Source organism: Hippocampus zosterae, chromosome 9, assembly GCF_025434085.1.
Source record: "Hippocampus zosterae strain Florida chromosome 9, ASM2543408v3, whole genome shotgun sequence".
In the NCBI taxonomy this organism is placed as follows: Eukaryota; Metazoa; Chordata; class Actinopteri; order Syngnathiformes; family Syngnathidae; genus Hippocampus; species Hippocampus zosterae.
The window spans coordinates 20781130-20800719 of NC_067459.1; the positions used below are offsets into that span (position 1 = coordinate 20781130).

Consider the following 19590-nt stretch of genomic DNA (forward strand, 5'->3'; position numbering starts at 1 on the left):
CAACCGTTTCATTTGTCGCCTCTTTATAGATGAGGACTGACGGAGCAGGAGGGCGTGCTCGTACACCTCGGTGCCGATCTTCGGCCCGACTTTGAATCCTCGTCGGCGATTTGTTTTGTTTAGGACGCTCGATGTCAGACTTATCTTCTCGGGGTGACATGCGGTCTCGCGCATTCTCAATCACGGTTCACCAAATAGCAAACAAGCAAAGGGCTCGCTAACAACAGGCGTTCAGACGCCATTTTGGCTCCGAAACGTCGACGCTATGCAGATTGTGAACGAAGGTCAATTGTTGCTCGCCTCATGCTGGTTCAAACTCTTTTACCGCCGTTTGGCAATGTCGGTCATCCTTCCGCCGGGTGTAACTAAGACGTAAATAAATGAAAGTTGTTGTCATGCCGAACCGAGTTTGTGTGCCTCAAAGAGAGAGACTCTTAAGTCTTCCCGCTGTATATTGATTTGCTTTCCGGCCCAATACGTGTGCGTAAATGTGTGTGCGTGTGTGTGTGTTAATAGCCCCAAAGAAAGATGTCATGTTTATTGGTGCCTTCCCCGGGGAACGGACGTCTTTGGCTATCAATGGATGTGTGTCGTGTGTGCGTGTACAGATACGTGTGCATAGTATGTGCATCTCGCACGCCCCGCGCTTGTAAACACCCCCCTACCCCCAACCGCGGTGCAAGGCCAGGGCTCAGATTAGTCTTGTTGACTCGACAAGGACACCCTGTCAGGCACAGGCTGTGGGGAACGGAACGTGAGCACGTCGGGGCGCGCGCGCGCACCTCCACGCGCGTTAATTTGCAGGGCGCACTCGGAGGCAGTTGCGCCAAGGCTCATTAATTTCCCAACGTATACATCCATTTCCACAAAGCCGGGATTCTACAATGTAACATTTGAACAGACGGCCCCCGCGCTCAACCCATCTGCTGCTGCGCACTTTCGCCGTACGCCCCCCCCCCACCCCACCCCGCAACGCGCATTCGTTCGCCTCGTTTGTGAAGATCCCGCCCAAGACTAAGCACACGAGATTCCCCATTTTGATTTGCCAAACCACAAATCGAAATGTGTTTGGATGACGAGCCGTCTTTCGTCGACCGGCGCGTTCTGCGAAATGACCCCGAAATAGAGTCGGCGTGCGTGGGGCCGGTTCGTCTCATGTCTTTGTTCCTCAGAGCAACTTGACCTCTCGTTAAGAGCAAACAGTTGCCGGCGTCCCGCCTGCGCGCATTTGACCACCGTAATGTGTTGCCGGCTCTAAATTATTCCCCCGGAAAGGCTCATTTGGAATGGAACGTGAATTTCAATGAATTGTTAATCGCCTCCTGACCCGAGGACAAACACATCTGCTCGCCTTAATGCCTACGCATGGCGCGTTGACACTCCTGCAGCTGTTTGCTTTTGCGTTTGAAACCTGCCGCCGTAGCCTCGATCTGGTTCAACCTCAACATTGATTTGGTGCCATCGCGATTTCCAAGGGCGGCAGGCAGCTGATTTCAGCGACGTTGCGATGTAAAACCTGCACAGATGGAATAACTCGCTTCCTAACAGTCTTTGACACTTGGCTGCACAAAAACTCAAAGTTCCTTGAGAGAAGTTGAACCAGTGGAGGATACTGGTCTGTCAAGAAGGGGAAGCTCAACTTCGGGCTACATCATAAAATGTGTCTGTTTATTTCTACGTGAATTCTTCTCTCCATTCCTTTTCAAGAAAATGATCTGTGACCCTGGCATACCAACAAGGCGTCTTTTTCGGGTTCTTAACTGTGGTGATATAAGTCAGTCTGTGAACACAAGCAACTACAATGAAACACACCAGAAATAAAGGTTAATCTGTCGCTAGTCGTTTTCAACAAAGAGAGTGTTGCCATTCGAGATTATTCGAAGTCTCCATTTCAACTCAGAACAGAATTAGAATTGAAAAATATGCTCCCGCGGACACCAAAAGATCGGTGATTGGCTCATTTTGCTGTCAATCATATGGAGATTCCGCCTCAGATAGATCACCCAATCAGCATGCAGAAAAGCTCAGCGTCCGGGCGGGCCGATACACGCCCACTGTCTGTAGACTCCCAGAGACGCCAGGCGTCCGTGGGCGGGACAAAAACCAGCTGGTATCCAATGACTCGTCTCCGTTCAACGCTTTGGGACAACCTACCCTGAACTCTCGAGACTCTCTGCGGACGCTCAACGTCCACCGTTTAAATCACAGCGAAATTGCGGGAATGAATGAGAAGGAAGAGAAAAAGCAGATTCGGAACAAAAGTTGAGCACGTTGTAACGCATATTTAGTCAATGATATGTACACACAATGAAATTTATATTCTATATTTTAATCGCGTATTCTTTGACATTTTAGGGGAAGCCGAGCTTCCCTTGCAGTCCGAGAGCAATCGCCACTGAGTTGAACAGATATACGTCAAGAACCCCCCAAAAACGGTGACGATATTTTCAACGCAAAGTGGCCCTCTAAATTCTTGGAATGATATTCTCCACTGTGAAATCCTCAAATAATTAGAACTCAACTCATTCCAGAGTCTAAAAGAAGATTGTAACCTACTCCGTCTACCTTTTAGAAGACAGAAAGCTCTTTGTGGGCATGCTCAACAAGCAACAGTCTGAAGACGACGTGCGGCGCCTTTTCGAGTCCTTCGGCGGCATCGAGGAGTGCACCATCTTGCGAGGCCCGGATGGCAACAGCAAAGGTGAATTTCCCGCCATACGGGACTTTGAGTCAGCGGAGTTTTGTCACAGGCGCCAACGGCGCAGAAAATTATTCGGCCTTTGGGAGTTGGGGACTTTGGTCAAAGCAAAGTTATTTGTCCGCGAGTGGTTGAACGCCGTGGATTTTGCGTACCTTTCAAACGTCGACGTCGTGAGGCTGCTTTGTCCACAAGGCAACCCCCAATTAACCTTATAAGTCGGTCTGCGGGGAGAAAAAGACAAACCAAGTCGAGCTCCATATCAGCCACGGGGCCTCGTATCGTGCCAGCGAAATGGCCCTTTCGCAGTGTTGTCACAGCGCTTGAAGTTATCGCGGGGGCTTAGCGGCCAACACTGCGCCCCGTCGATAACTAAGCCCGATGATTACAGTGGGCTTGATCATTCTGATGGCTCCATGACGCTCCATTAACAAGACTCCATCAGCCGGCGTAAATGTGCTGTCGCTCAATAATTACCGGCAACTTGATCATTCAAATTCATCAACGAGGGGGGGCTCGTCGATATGAAGCCGCGTCCCGTCGCCGTGGCATTTCAAGCCCCGTCAGAGGATCGCAAAAAATTGCGAATGATGTCAAAGGGCCGCGCCGAGCCCGCCCTATTGAGCGCAATCCACCGATCGCTTTGTCCTCGCTGCCGGTGATGTGGTGAACGGCGCACCGTGTTTGTCCTCAGCTCTTTCTCTTTAACATGATCGTTGTCTTCTCTCTATCTCTCTCTTTCTCTCTTTAGGCTGCGCATTTGTAAAATACTCGTCTCATGCCGAAGCGCAGGCGGCCATCAGTTCACTACACGGCAGCCAGACGATGCCTGTGAGTAGCTGTGCGTGACAGCGTGTCGATTTATGTGAGTGGCAAGAGTCACGGCAGAGGTGAATCGCAGCGAGCGTAATTACCTCCTAAAAGTTATAAAGTTATACTTCATTCATCCCTCTGGGGGCGGGGGGTGGGGGGTGTCCCCTGGCTTTGACCCATGCCAACTGCATCAGGGAGCAAAGTTTCAGCTTTGAAACAAAATGAAAAGACTCGCTGCTCTCCACTCGCTACTCTTTACTTTTGTGTGTGTGTGTGTTGCTGTGCACGGGAGGAGGAAAATCTCGGCTTTAGGTGTACAACAGGGGACACAAGGTGATGTCATTCGTCCATCTGTGCATACTAACCTACTGCCCGGCTCGGGTGTGTTTGTGAATGCGCAGGGTGCCTCATCCAGTCTGGTGGTCAAGTTCGCCGACACGGATAAGGAGCGCACCATTCGCCGCATGCAGCAGATGGCCGGTCAGATGGGCATTTTCAACCCGATGGCCCTGCAGTTTGGAGCCTACGGAGCCTACGCTCAGGCACGGCCCTCACGGAGCATATTTTTGCAACGCATTTAGGGGTTGTTCACATGGCGCCGTTTTTTTATTTGAGAAAACAAAAGCTGTTTTCCCTAAGCGGAGGTTTCTGTTTTAAGCCCACGTCGTTTCAATGGCACTTTAAACGGGAAAACGGTTACCTTATGCCCTTGTTTCTGATGCTTTTGAAAAGCGGTTTGACACTCTTCCAGCAGCATCGGGCCACTTACACCATATGTCAAACAAGGAGATGGTGCTGAAATCATCGCAACATATTCATGAACTCAATCGCCAATCCGCGGGGACCGTGTATCGTGCAAAATATTTTGCAAGAAAAATGTCTCCAACCAGGTTTGGTACCTTCTGAAAGATAGGATGTAAAAACGACTGTATTCATAAACTGCGGCTTTTAATAGGCACCGGGGGTCCACTTTTAAAGTCATTGCCACATAAACATCCTGACAAGAGTTAGCAAAAACAAAATCCACGTTGCGTTTCTCTGCCAAGGAAGACTGTAACCAGATTATACGATATGATACGATGCGATGCAATTTTTTTTTCCGTATGCACAGACCTCATGCATGAAAAATAACCCTTTCAGGGACAACGATCACGACAGGGGACATTTTATCATGTTATCAGGTTACAGGGTGCATGAAAGGGTCAAAGACATCAGTAGCACGCCTTTGCAAAATATGGCCCGTGGGCAACATCTGGCCCATCTATCTTCTCTGAGAGGCCCATGTAATCAAAATCAAGCAGATATTTGGGGGGTCTTTACTGACAGTATATGAGGTTGTGGTTTTATAACCAGACAGTAAATTCATATTGAGCAGTACTGAGGTTGGCTGTCTCTTGACAACCGTTGCCACTTTCTCACACGCGCAAATTGTTCCTCTGAACCGATACAAAAGTCCTTTTAATTGTAGTCTCCTCCTTCCTGCAGGTGCAGCAGCAGGCCGCATTGATGGCATCCGTAGGCCAGGGGGGCTACCTCAGTCCGATGGCCGCCTTCGCTGCTGCCCAGATGCAGCACATGGCCACCATCAACGGCCTCCCCGGAGCGCCGCTCACGCCCACGTCAGGTAACGGCGGAAAGAAATTTCATCCATCGCAAGCTAAAAATGTGATCTGCTTGAAAAAAAATCGGAACATCCACAATCCGAAGTGTCGTGAATCATAAGCCGCGAGGTCCGACGTGTGCCTCCTTCGGGATTTCGAGGGACTCGCTTCAAGATGGCACCTTTTCGTGAGATTCCGACAATGCTTAAATATATCAAAAATGTTGTGTTAGTGAGTGTTAGCATCAACTCAAGGTCTGCATCCACTTGTATCGCACAAAGGATTATAGGGAGATGGGAAATCAGCCTTGACATTTAATGTCTTTACTGGACTACTGGACCGCCCCCCTCTGACATTTGCAAGAATTACTTGGTGGCCAGTCAAAGTCAAACTTTCTATCATGTCTGGGGTGGGGGGGGGGGGCGTGGGAGAAATACAGACAATCACTCACTGTTACCCATCTTTGATTTTCCACTTTCCCATTTGCAGGCGGGAGCACTCCTCCAGGCATCAGCGCCCCCACAGTGACCAGCATCCCTTCCCCCATTAGTGTCAATGGTTTTACTGGCATGCCGCCTCCTCAAGCCAACGGACAGCCACCCGCAGAGGCCGTCTTCACCAATGGCATCCACCATTACCCTGGTAATTCCGGATCGAAACCACCTTGAATCGACCAAAAAAAAACTATATATAACTATATATATATATATATATATATATATTTTAGAGCACAGTGCTAATGTTCATACTCTGAATGTTGGTCTCGATGGTGGGACTTGTTGCGAAGGAAGTGAAGTTCCCCGATGTGAGCGCATTACTTCCTGTATCTCAAGCAATCGTTCTAAATTCGGACAGGGCACAATCACTGTTCCCACTTACGAAAAAAAATATCTATTCGATGCGTTTGATACGGCACTGTGTTGAGCTGTGATGTAGACCGACTCGAGAAGAAAGTGTTTTTATTGTAACCAGGGCAATGGAAATGCAATAAGAGCTTTGGGAGCTGCAATCATGCTGGGGGGCGGGAGGGGGGGGGTCTGTCATATTATTTTTCTCATATTTAAAAAACAAGTCCAATTATATGCTCTCAACATTCTTATGGTTAGCTACAATGTAGACTTACTTAAGTAAGCACATTATTGGGTGTGGGGGGCGGATACAATTTACTTGAAGCAGGCGATAATTTTGACCATTTCTAAGTGGCTGTGGAACCCTATTATTCTATACCACAACGCTGATTAATTAAAAAAAAACTTCAGAAAATAGTTCCAAAAGTTATTGTTTCTACTAAATAGGGGATATTTGTTTTCTTTAGGAGACCAGCAACCAGTCTCAAAGGTATGGGAAGTTTGGTCTTGGTGCATGAAGTACACCATTAGGATGAGCTATGATGCAAATGTGCGAGGGGGGTCGGGGGCGAGTCCATTTATTGCAGAGAAGGGCAATGTACACACATATTTGCCATTATTTCACTGCAGTTAGTGAGTTGCGTTTCAGGCACCTTATTTTCATTATGTTCATGAATAATTATCCGCAATTTTTTTTAATTACTTTACTATATAGAGTCACAAAATCCTACTCGTTTCTGAAACAGAAACCGCGTGGATCCAAATGATTCTAATTTACCCTTTCATGCACCAATAATGATAACATAATAAGCTGTCCACCGTCGTAACCGCTGTCCCTTGAAGGGTTAATATCGGGAAAATGTATTCTGCAGCCAATACCTTTGCACAATTTAACATCAGTTAAGGGCGGTATCAAGGCCATATGTTATTTTAATAATTTTCAAGAATAAAAAAATCAAAGGCTGTCGTGAATAATAAATCTTCAGGGACCACACTCATGGACAGAATAAAAGAATTGCTCTTTCATTGCTCACGAATGTTGTACCTCACCTTGTTGTTGTTTGTTCAAGACGAGGAATGAAACTATTCAATTGGGTTATTGTTGTTTTTTGGTTTTGTTTTGTTTTGTTTTTTTCCACCCCCTAGTGTTGCAAGAAGTGGTTTTTAGGGAAGACTCTGAGAAAAATGGCCTGGGTGTAGCTCCAAGGAGTTGTTTCGGAGTTCAGGGTGGCTGCTTTCTCTCCTCTCTATCCGAAGGTAACGCTCTTATTCTCATCCGCCGCTTTATCTTCGTCCTTGAGTGTCCCTAGCAGTGTGTGGTGTACGACTTTGCTCTGCGCTGTTTTTCGCATCTGTATAACTTGTTAATCATTTGCGTTTCATGTTTCATGTTAAATTTTCTTTCTTCTACAGCTTTTCTTATACGTGTCTCGTGTAATCGATAGCTAGAAAGTGAAACCGTACGGTGACTTTAAAACAGTGAACGCGTATTTTGTGGATGTGTGTGGACATATATATAATGGAAATGATCGTCTTTACCGTGATAAACTTTTCTTGACAGTAATGCAAGAACCGTATCCCAAATGTAACACATTATCATTTTGAGAAGTGTTTTTCAAAATTTTTCATTGAAAAAAAAAATCTCGTGGCACACCACTAGCTGAAAATGTCACAAATTCGTCGAAACACAAGGCAATTGTCTAGCTGTTGCTGCTCCCTAGCGGTATGAGAAGGTACTACATGATTGCTTTCTGGGCAAAAGACCGCACAGACATACAAATTGGATATTTTCCTGCGACACACCCATGGGTTGAAAAACATTGATTTAGAGCATTTACTGAATTTGCAAAAAATAAAAATTGGTCCAAATACCAAAAGAAAAAAATACATTTTGTTTCCTTAATATTTTCCAGGGCTGTACTGTGTAAGCATTTTACTGCATTAATAAGATGCCCTTATCGGATTCTGGTACTGCTTGCTTTTTATCTTTCGGAAACGATGACTAAATGATGGCTTGAAGTTCTTTCCAAACGTCTGTTAACTTTTCCTTCTTTTGCGGAAACAATTAAGCCCGCGCACATTGGGAGAGATCAGCACCTCACACTGAGAACTAACCTCTTTGCCTCTTTTGTCTCTTCCCTCCATTTCTTCATGTTATGACCCCCTCCCTCCCACTGTTATTATATATCACTCTCGCCTTCCTCTGTGTCCTCTTCGCCTCCCCTCCGTCGACATTCCTGCTCCGTCTCATTGCTGCTTTGTATCGTTTCTCTTATTCGCTAACCCTGGTGCACGCCCACTTCTCTCGCCGTCCATCCATCCTCCTCCTCCTTCATCTCTTCGCGTTCTCTTCTGGATCAGCTCAAAGTCCCACTGCGGCTGATCCGCTCCAGCAAGCTTACACGGGAGTCCAGCAGTATGCAGGTGTGTGCATCACGTGAGCGCGCGTCAGTGCGTGTGCGTCAAACGGAGGGAAGACGGAAAGTAGATCAAGATTTGTTTTTCTTTGTTTGCAGAAGCATTAAAAAAAAAATCACTGTGTCAGCAAAATTTCCACGACCGTACAGCATCAATTTCGTCTCTGCTTTTTATAGCACGTGTGTGTGACTGTGAAACACGTACACTCTATTGCCTGTTATCTGATCGATTGCCGACCGTTCCCCAGTGTATATCATCTTTTTGGGTGTGCATGTGTGTGTGTGGGCGCGGCAACGTGCTCTCGTCGCGACTGTTATCTGATCGGCCCGTGTGCGTCTTGTGTGTGTGTGTGTGCCTCAGCAGCCTATCCCGCTGCATACGGCCAGATCAGCCAGGCCTTCCCCCACCCTCCAACCATCATCCCACAGCAGCAACGAGAAGGTAAAACCTAATTTCCTAGTCAAATACTTCTGATACCGCTGCTCGACACACTTGTCTCATACACATTTGCAGACAATATTGTATGTAAATACATACAATATATATTTAAGAGCAGGTACTTTTTTTGGGGGGGGGGTCAAGATTCATCACAGTATTTGTTGGAGACGTATGTCAGTTGTGGGTGGTAACTGAAAAGCCACAGATTTGATATCCACCCATTGACGAGGGCAATACAGTATGTGAGCAATTGTTACATCGGGTGTGTGTGTGTGCTACTGTGTTCACAGTGAGGCGTGATATGCAGATTATGTTTATGCATGTATGAAACTTCTTGACATTTGGGGGGTGGGGGGGTTATAGGCTGTAGGTTCACTGACTATACTATCCTACAAGTGTTCACTTGCTGCAACTCGGGAGTAAGATGACACAGGACTGTGGCCTTGCTGCCCTCTTGTGGAATACATACAAAACAACTCAGTCCCATGGAGGGGGGGGAGAAATAGGTTGCTGTTTGATATATTACTCATTTTAAGTTTCCCCTAACCTTTCTTGGCCCCACATTTGCACACCACCCCCCACCCCCAAAAGACTCAAAAAGTGATATATAGTGAAAACATAATGATCTTGTCTGCATTTACTCACAAATTTTACCCGGTGTGAAGTCTGGACCTGTTTAGTTGAACACAAAAGCAAGATTATGCTGTTGTATGAGGCAATCAGTTGGATACGCTCGTTATTTCTCCTTTCTGCTATCTAGTAAAAGAGCAATTATTTGTTCTGCTTGTCACCATACCTCATTGGCATGGACAGATGACCACAGAGACGCATGTAAGACATGAATTATCATTTTTGCATCAAGTAAAATGGAACGGGATCATTTCCGGCGGCACAACTCATCATCTCTTCCGCGGTCCTGGTTGGGGAGTAGGCATGGGGCGATGATAGGTTTGACCATGGTTTTTAAAAAGGTCACCATTTTAAAAAAAAACGCTAATCCTCACTGTCAATGGTAAGGGTGAGGGGAAGTTGAAGTATGGCTGAAATTCGATTGGCTGCTTCCAAAGCTGAGTAAACGAGTCACAGAGAGGGGAGGGGTGAGCAGTGATGCACAGAGGAAGGAGAGAGAGAGACACTGCGCAAACATGGATTCCTTTCTGCTCCGTTGGTTAATGTGCATTGTCCGAAAATACAAATATATAAATAATGGTGACAGCAGGTAATCATTTGCCTCAAGGACATTGTGAATAGTTAAAAAAAAAAAACCTCACCAGTGACAGGAGACTGTGACTTACTAAGCCTCGTCGGGAATCACTTCATTTCAGCGCCAGTGAAAGTCTTGTCTGCCTTGAAAAGGGGCCGTGTTGCGCTTTTCGGGGCTTTTCGGTGCACAGATTTGCCTCGCCTCGCCCCTGACTCATCTGACAATTTGGTAATGGAAAGTAGTTTGCTCTCTGTGTTAAAACGGGCGCATCCTCATTTTTGTGCCAGGGCATCGGTCAAGCTCATCATGCTTGTGAATTCACTTGTGTTTCTGGCTCGTTCCCTGGTTCCCTCTGCAAATTTGATTACAAAAAGTTGACTCGATTTTAGACTCGGTAAAAGCAGGTCTAACTCATGGAAATAGAAATCTATTGACTGAATGAATCATTATCATATTAAAAATATTTTAGGAGCACCAACTGCCAACCTCACATGTGTGGCTGACTGCATTATCTGCAAGGGGGGGATCTTGCAGTTTACCTGCCGATGTCATGTACGGACCCCAGCTAGTCTATATCTGTTTCCGCAATGTCAAGCACTGCGTATCTGGGTATTCTGCGCTCCAAACGCTCTGATTTTGATCCAAATGAGGGATGTTGCAAAGAGTGGCTAGGAAAAGGCCACTTTCATACCACCGCCGCACACTGCCTTTGTTATGTCGCATTCTATCCAAAGTCTAGCAAAATTGCAAAAGAAAGACAACTCCACCCATGCACACAGCTAGACTGCACTTTGCGCTCGACTTGAGCTGGGAACGAAAATCAGGCCCTGTTTATGAAACGCTTGCATTGGATTTTTCCTCACGAGGTGTACCTAATGAAGTGTCCAGTGGATGTCTCAAATCTCGCTTCTTGCTCGCTCTCATTGGCTGCTTCTCCCTACGTTTCTCTGTCTCTGTGTCTCTGTCTGCCATGCACAGGGCCAGAGGGTTGCAACCTGTTCATCTACCACCTCCCTCAGGAGTTTGGGGATGGCGAACTGATGCAGATGTTCCTGCCATTCGGTAATGTCATCTCCTCCAAAGTGTTTGTGGATCGAGCGACAAACCAAAGTAAATGCTTTGGTGGGTAAAAATTAACAGAACCAGAAGATGATTGATTATTTATTCTGATTCTTCTTTTTTTTACTAATCACCTTCTTTACTGCAGCCCCTTGCTAACCTCCCTGCACCTCCCTCTGTTTCAAACCAAATGAAAATGAAAAGTGAAATGATTCAACTCCGGCTTACTCGCTGATGGACGGCAAATGCAACTTGACCGCTGTTTTGGCAGTCAGAATTTAAAAAAAAAACGTTATGATTATGAATTTGCATTGGATAGTAACTGAATAGAGATTTGCCAAGGAAACACTCGAATGAGCACATCAGTGCCTAATGAGCATACACTAATGCGCACCATCATTGGGTACACGTGCGCACTCGAATGACATCCGTTCCAAAAAAAAAAAAAATGCTGTCAAACATTCTTCCTTGACAAAGACGATGAATGTTCCTTTTCTAGGCTCTTGTCAGATAAGCAGCCATTTTTATTTCTGCTTATTGTCGTTTGCAGCGGTGAGGGACTGCACTTGCATCTTCCTGAAAAGTGCTTTGAAGATTCTGATGACCTTATTTAGCCACTTGATAGTGAGATGGGGGTGGGGGAGGGGGGGGGGGTATACTTGAGCGTTATTGCCTTTGTGGAGGAGAAATGTTTGCACACAGCTCCTGGATTGGCTCTCACTGAGATTGTACGCGTGTACCTAATGACGCGTCCAAGTGGAGCTCGGAGTTTGAGATTTTTCCACAACAGGAAGCCCCCTTCCCCCTGACCCCCCCTCCCCAAAAGAAAAAAAATGACAGCACAACTGTGTCGACATTTTGGTTTTTAGTGCAAACGCCATCATTTCACCATATTGTGATCTTTGCTTGCATGCTCCTCTCTAATTATTGTGATTCCCGTTGTTGTTCTTGTTCTGATATTCTTGTAATGTATCTCACTCCTCGTAGCATTACGGGAAAACTTGTGTTGATCTGTCGTAACGTGCACAGATGCCTTCCTACAGCGACTTTCCAATTCAAGCGTTTCATGAATGAATCTCATAATCACACTTTTTTTATTTTTTTTGTAAGTGCAACGTCCGGCTAACCCGCGCCCCCCCAATCTCTTCTTGATCGACCCTTTCCGTAGGCTTTGTCAGCTTCGATAACCCGGGCAGTGCCCAAGCTGCCATCCAGTCCATGAACGGCTTCCAGATCGGCATGAAAAGACTCAAGGTGCAGCTGAAGAGGCCAAAGGACGCAAACCGCCCCTACTAGCCCCGGCCCCAGCCAGCCGCTGCCATCTACGGTGGCCGGGGTAGCTGTCGCACACGGGGGAGACAGGTCAGACCTCGAGCGCGCCGGGGGAACATTTGCGGCCACGCTAGTCCGTTGGGCGATTAAACCGAGCCGTCGCAATACTTGTATTGACGGATGCTCAAATGGCACGCCCGTTTTATGAAAGTGCCTGATGCGGTTGCACTAACCTTTCTGAAATGTCATAAAACATTGGCGGATGCCTCATAAAAAAAAGGCGGATCATCTGCAAATTGCTTTTAAAGAACAGCGATGTGGCATGGCGGCGAAGTTCACGTCGACTTTTTTAAAATGTTAATTTCACCGTCGTATGGACCACAACGCTACAGGTGTCCCCCGATTTCAGCAGTACGCATACACGATGCGGGGCAAAAGTATCGAGACGCATCCCATCTCTGTGGCAGGAGTGGAACGTGACCAATCAATTCGCCCTCCAATCTTGACTATTTAGCATGTTCGGCGCTTCTGTGGTGCTAATTTTGCAGAACTTTTTTTGGGGGGTGGGGGTTCCAGTGTGACTGCCGCAAAGAAGTGGCAACAAAACAACAATGTGGAAAGAGCAAAAATGCCTCCGAGCCCACAGGTGTCAAAGTTGAGGCCCGGGGGCCAGATCTGGCCCGCCACATCATTTTATGTGGCCCGCAAAGGCAAACCAAGCATGTCAAGTTCCAGCTCATGTCTGAACCAAAATTTCAATTTGTCATATGTAATCCATTATAACTTACAAGCATTTTCTCATTACCAAACCACTTATTGCGTTAATGTAAACCGTGTTTGAACGAGTCATTATTCTTGACTTTTGCTTTTAAAACCAGCCATCCATCAATTTGTTGTGAGCTGTGTCTGTAATATGCGGAGGTGATCAAACACTGATATGGTTTCTCAAAATTCTGTCATAACGGCCCTCCAAAGGAAAGTGTAACTACATTGTGGCCCGTGACAAAAAACATCCCTGACATCCCTGTCCTTGCCGTATAATCTTACTACGAATCACTCGGATTCCATTTTTTTTCATCCAGATACACGATACTACTTCTTTTTTTTTTTTTTTACATGTTCGTTGTCAAGCGTACCCAATGTCTGCTCGAAGAGTGATGCGTCATAAGCCCGGCGTGTCAACAACCAAATGACTTTACGAGCAATAAATGAGCTTGCTGAATCATTTCAAATCTCTCCAATGTCCATTTGGATGAATGGCACAGTCTTTGAAGCCCCTCCCCCCCCCCCGGTGTTAACGCTGTTGGTAAGCGAGAGCAGGTCAATGCGTCAGCATATTGCGGAGAGAAGGAATTGCCTCCAAAGGGGAAAGCATTTATTACGTCAAAGGCTGGTAATTGTGCCGTTCCTCTTTGTCTCCTCCCTTCATCTGCATGATGGAGAGTTCAGACCGTGTCGTTCATTCACCGCTGATGACTTAATTCAAGGGCAACTTATCACCCGCTCACAAAACTTAACTGATCCATATAAAGACCGCGTCCCCAAGTGAAAGAGCCGCAGGAAAAAATAGGCCACATTCATATGAGCGCGTCGCCAATTCCTTCCCGGCCGCAAAAATATCCCGCGCGCAGTTTCTCAAGATGTTGACATTTCAACAAACACATCAAGCTTTTTTTTTGTTTGTTTGTTTTCATTCATTATGAAATTTCATGACGAATGTTTCCAAACAGTCAAAAGCACAGTTTTAGTTCGAGACCCCCCAACACCCCAAACAGAAGCAAATTGAAACTCGTTTGCTTTTCACAAGTGTCCCCTTTATCCTTGAAAATGATCTATACCAGTGGTGTCAAACCCAAGGCCCAGGGGCCAGATTTGGCCCACCATGTCATTTTATGTGGCCCGATAAAGCAAAGCTGGCTAATATCTGTACTGAAATGCCAAATTTTCTTGTGTAATAAATAATGTTGAAATTTTGTAATCATTTAACAATAAACAAATAGGAGACTGATTTCAAAACTAGTAAGCCATCTGGGGTTTTTTTTTTTTTTTTGGTGAAGTGATTTCTGTCGTTACGGTCCTTCCCGAGTGACGACGTAACTCCAAAGTGGCCCGGGACAAAAATGAGTTTGACCCCCCCTGATCTATACTGTACGACACATGATGACAACAAGCACAAAATTAGCACAAATGATTCACAAGGCACCTCGCTGGGAAGCGTACACATCCGTTTTCAGTCGAAATGCTCACTCTGAAATCAAATGACTGTCAAGATGAGCGCATATTACCGTCACGTAAAAAAAAATTCTGCCCGTTGTGTTTTCCAGGTTTTGTTGAGCTGAATTATATGTTGATTATTCGCTACCCGCTGTAGAATGCAAACTCGACGTCCGGAACACTGAGGCTGCTACAGAAAGGGAGAGGACATCGAGGCAGAGAGAGAAAGAACGCTATTGGCAGAGTCGTGGGAACCTTCTTTTTGGATGTACGAAAAACTTTGGAACCCAGTGAGAATTTGGACCACCTTGGTTTGCCCCCGGACCTTTTCTTCTGCACATACAGTACAGTATATATATACACACACACACACACAACACACGCACACACAAACAGATCCTTCCACTCAGAACCCTGCTTGATTGACAGCTACCTTTTGTGGACCACAAAAACTTTTACTTGAACAATGGCGAGACAAAAAAAAAAAAAAGGAAAAGACTGAAAAACTCTTTCAATAACCAACCCTGATGGACTCTTCAAGGGAACAACGGCTGTCCAAAAGTCCCAACGAGAACATGCTAAACTTTTTAAAAACTGAATCGAAGATTGCTGAAGGAGATATTTTTGGTCTGGTTGTGTGTTTGGGGGCCCCAATTGGCTCAAGACGCAGAGGAACAAATTCCAGAAGGGAGAGCGCGCGTAAAATCGGGAATACGATGTGATCGGGACAGAAATTGGCTTGGATTTCAGGATGACTTGTCTTTAGCTTCGGAGTGCCTGTCCGTTTCCAGGGGATACCATTGCCGAGGAGAACCATAGCAACGGTTCTCCGAGGGAGTCTTACTTGTCATTCCTTTAGTTGTTTTAGGGACCAAAAGACCAAACGTTTTTATCGCTGAGGACTTGTAGCTCGAATATACTTGGACCACCGCAGCTCTTCTATCGGCCAGTGTCAAATGGCTCGAGAGTTGTATGAAAAAGAAGTGTACATTTCCCATATATATATATAAAAAATGGTTTTGGAAAATAGGCAAAACTATTTCAGAAGACCAAATGGGGTCTCTCTCACTTTGTTAGTTTAACAATCACTCCCAATGTTTATTTATTATTATTATCATCTAATTTTTTTTCCCGTTTTGTCTTGGGAGGGACGAGAGTGCATGGGAGGGGGGGCTGCTCCGCATCACAGCCTTATCTTTTTTAACTTGGACATCCTAACCTCATAGCTAGAGTAACATCCGAAACCTTTGATCTATCTGAACTTGTTTATATTTGCAGTACATATATCTAGATACGTATAGCGAGCATTCAAGAAAATGTATTCATATATGCAGAAAGTATATGGATCAACAGATATTAATCACAAGCAAATACATATGTACTTAATATGCACATATTTGATATATGTGTGTCTGTATATAGAACAGCTACTGAAAGATGTTGAGCTGTCATTTTTATTTATTTTGGTGGGGGGGGGGGGGTTTAGCCGAGTTTGAAACATTGCTCTGCTCGGGATGAATTGCAAATCTGGCAGCTCCCAAAAAAAAAAAAAAAAAATGCAGGCATTCCTTTTTCTGATATGCTGACACACGCTATACAGCCCTGCTAAAAGGTTACGTGTGTGAGAGAGAATGCACAGGATACTGTAAATAGGGTCTGAAAATGCAAAAAGCCACGTCTCAGTAGCAGACTTGGAAGAAAAATCAGGCTGGCGTATTCTCTTCGACTCGATTCCAAACATATCTTTTTATGCTTTGCACGCGTGCGCGCGCACACACACACACACACACACAGACCGGTTTATGTGATTTGTGGGGACCACACACACGCACACACAAACGTCTGTTTGAAACTTGAACCAAAACGAATATGTCTCGTGCTCTCTTACTACATTCAGTTCAACGTGCATGTAGCGTCTAGGCCGTCACCGTGTCAGGGTGTGCCTTGCCACCTGCAGAACCTGCCATCCAACACTGTGCTCTCAGCAAAATTTCAAAGAATGAAAATCGCGCGCATTTCTCTGCAAAACAGCCAGCGAGCGCACTATGATGATGTCAAAAACTCCAACCGGATCCGTATCGGTTCGCAGCTGAGTCGTCAATGCATGTCCGTGGTTGGAATACATCTCATGTCTTTTGAGCTTTGAAAATATACGTATACTCACTCATGACGCTCTGGATAAAAATGGGCATTATCAAACGTGCGAGCGCGGCGAGTCACTAGCGGAGCAGCGAGCGAGGCACCTGTGACGAAGTCAAAATTAGGCAGAAAGGAAAATGGGTAGGCGGCAAAATGGCTTCTAGTTGTTAGTCGGTGAGAGTTCTTGGCATGAAGCACTTTTAATTGTAATATTTATTTATTGATTTTTATTTTTTAGCGCACGGGTCTCGCAACATTCCCAAGCGACTGGTCAGAGCACCCCGACGGCTTGTGAGGAAGGACAAAAATTCCAAAAATTCTTAAATATCTCCACATGGCTGCCAGGAGGCTAATGCAGAGGCGAGTAGTTTCATTTTGCGCCATTGAGGCGCTGGAGCCCAAAGTGCTCTAGTTTTGCGGCCACCAATAGATGGCAAAATAAAGCAAATCGGGGAAAAAAAGCATTCCATCTTCAATTCAAAGCCCTTACTTTTTTTTTTTCTTGTTGCAAATATTCCCGGGTAAACAGCCCTGACATTTATTTGAACCTTTCAAATAAAACAGGAGTGCTTTCTGCCTGTTTTTATTTTTTACTATCTATTACTTGAAAAACGGCTCACACAGGAGTGAAAGAGGTTGGAGACCCCCACGCCCCTCCTCCCCTGCCCCGCTTTGGAAAATGCTGACTTGTGGTCCAAATCTTGATGTAATCCAATTTTTCAAAATAAAACGCTAAAGTGTAGCAATAAATTGGAGGGGGGGGGGGGGTAATCCATCATCATGACTGTACCGCTAAGGTAGGTATCATATTACTTTAGAATGCAGTTGAAGGTAACAGTAAAATATTCGGTATGTAGAAAAGGTCACCAGAGTTATTGGCCAAGCAGCTGCTGGAGATTACTCACTGAATATTTATACTTGGCGCTGGAAGACGATGCTTCCTGTTTTCCCAGAAATGGCAGCAACAAAAAGTTCAATCGTTAAAAATGATTGCGGAATTCCACTTTTACCTGCCAAAAATCGGTGAGGCAAAATGAATTCGTTCGACTTCCGAGGACGCCTGCACACGTCTCGGCTGCGCTCGTAATAATGTCCCCCCCCCCCCACTCCCCCCGAGCGTGGCAAAGACCACCGTGACCCGTGCCAGTCTTTGAGCCAGCAAACATTAAGCGCTTCAAACTCAAGCAAGTGAATGTTGGGGTGAGCCCGCTTTGACTGCACTGAAAAAGCCAAGAAACAAAAAAAAATTTTGTTTTGAGCCACAGGTGGGAGAATGCCAAGCACATCATCTTTATCCGCCCACAGCTGTAAGCTACAAGTTTACAAGAGGGCGGGGAGGCGGGGGGGTAGTCTACCGGTTTAAAACATCACCAGACATAGCAGAAGTCTGAATATAAATATATATATATAGATATGTAAACATGAACCGATGAATATACTGTAAATGTTTTTTTGTTTTTTTTGCTCCGTTCTCCTTTGTACATAGGTTTGCATATTTTATAGGACTTTTACTTCTATCGAAAAGGACCGGGTAAAGTACTTTAAATACCCCCAAAAATAAAAAATAAAATATATATATATATATATGAATGAATGAAAACCAGGTACAAAAAAAGAAAAAGTTGCTAGGGTACAGTGCGAAATCTAGGACCTGACCAAGGCATTTATCCAGAAAACAGTCAGGGAGAGCATTGACTTCAATTCCAGCCGAAACACGCATCGACCTATTTTCGGACATAAACACTTTCCGAGGTTCTGTTTTCCTTTTCGGATTTATTTGACGAGTCACATCTCGAGACGACATGCATGCTTTTCATGCCATTCATTTTCTATGAGTTGGTACGTGACCAAATAGTTTTTTATAAAACACGCATGGGGGGGGGGGGGGGCGGCGGGCGGGCAGGCACCCCCCTCTGTTGTGGTCCGCGGATGATCACCGCTCCTGTCTTTAGGACCGTGCCTTCAAAGCACTTCTTCGAAGAGGGAGAGACGACAGCTCCTATATTGACCAAGTGATGTCAAAACCGGACTTTTAAGCGATTTGTGTTCCAGTTATTTGTCGCTGTGTTTTATGGATTTGTTTGTTTGTCGATGTATTTATTTATTTATGTATTTATTTGTGTCGTTTGACTCAAGATCTGAGCTCTCCTCTTTGCCACCGAGGGGGTCTTGCTTAAAAGTGCCACGTTGTACCTGTCAGCATCGCATTACCTCTTCACGTGTTAGGAGTCGCCCAAAAAAAAAAAAACAAGAACACTGGATTGGTGATTTGATTTCCTGGTTCCGATGAAAATTTGAAAGCAGGGCAGTCAAACGACTGCGTTGCGAAGCCTTATGTACATTTCTGTTTTGAACTTACGAGAGATAGCATTTGTTGCTTCTAAAGGAGAACTATGATGATTTAGCCGATTTACTACACTTATGCAGCTTATTGTATATAATAGGAATGCGCATATCAAACCTGGTTTCCACCTGATGAGTTAAAAAAAATAGAGAATCAGGAATGAGTATAATCGGTTCCTTTTGAAAATGCAAATTAAATGAAAGGTTTTTCTCATGGGTTTGATTTTTCCTTTTTTTTAATGCATTCTCTCGTTTAGTGCTCACTCATGAACTAACTGTACAATCAGACGATTGCCTTGGGATCGAAGTGAGCTCCTGCAAAGTGAAGAGCTGAATACTTAATGAAAAAAAAAAATGTGGCGGAAAATACTATTTTGGTCCTAAAAAGAATAACTTCACTCCTCTCCTTCCATTTTCTACGGTGTATCGTTTGCCAGAGCTCTGATCTTGTTCAACTGTGTTTTACCAAGAACAAAAGTCAATGAAATCTGCACTATCACATCGAAACAAAAATAATTTGGTGTCATTTTTATGTGCTGTGAC

The 19590-nt window shown here is 45.1% G+C and overlaps 1 protein-coding gene across 7 annotated transcripts in view; it reads left to right on the forward strand.

Moving 5' to 3' along the window:
• The window catches only part of celf4 (CUGBP, Elav-like family member 4), an 83310-nt gene extending 64352 nt beyond the window's left edge, over positions 1-18958 (forward strand). The window contains exons 4-14 of one of the 7 annotated variants that reach the window (XM_052076737.1): positions 2576-2701; positions 3450-3529; positions 3913-4053; positions 4997-5135; positions 5602-5754; positions 7107-7217; positions 8322-8384; positions 8739-8819; positions 10999-11082; positions 12248-12441; positions 14676-18958. In XM_052076737.1, coding sequence (XP_051932697.1) covers positions 2576-2701; positions 3450-3529; positions 3913-4053; positions 4997-5135; positions 5602-5754; positions 7107-7217; positions 8322-8384; positions 8739-8819; positions 10999-11082; positions 12248-12375 — 1106 coding nt within the window. In that variant the 3' untranslated portion in view covers positions 12376-12441; positions 14676-18958. Of the gene's footprint in view, positions 1-2572; positions 2702-3449; positions 3530-3912; positions 4054-4996; positions 5136-5601; positions 5755-7106; positions 7218-8321; positions 8385-8738; positions 8820-10998; positions 11143-12247; positions 12442-14675 lie in introns of all 7 variants that reach the window. The other 6 variants (XM_052076732.1, XM_052076735.1, XM_052076734.1 and 3 more) reach the window with 6 other exon arrangements.
• The last annotated feature ends 632 nt before the right edge of the window (positions 18959-19590 follow it).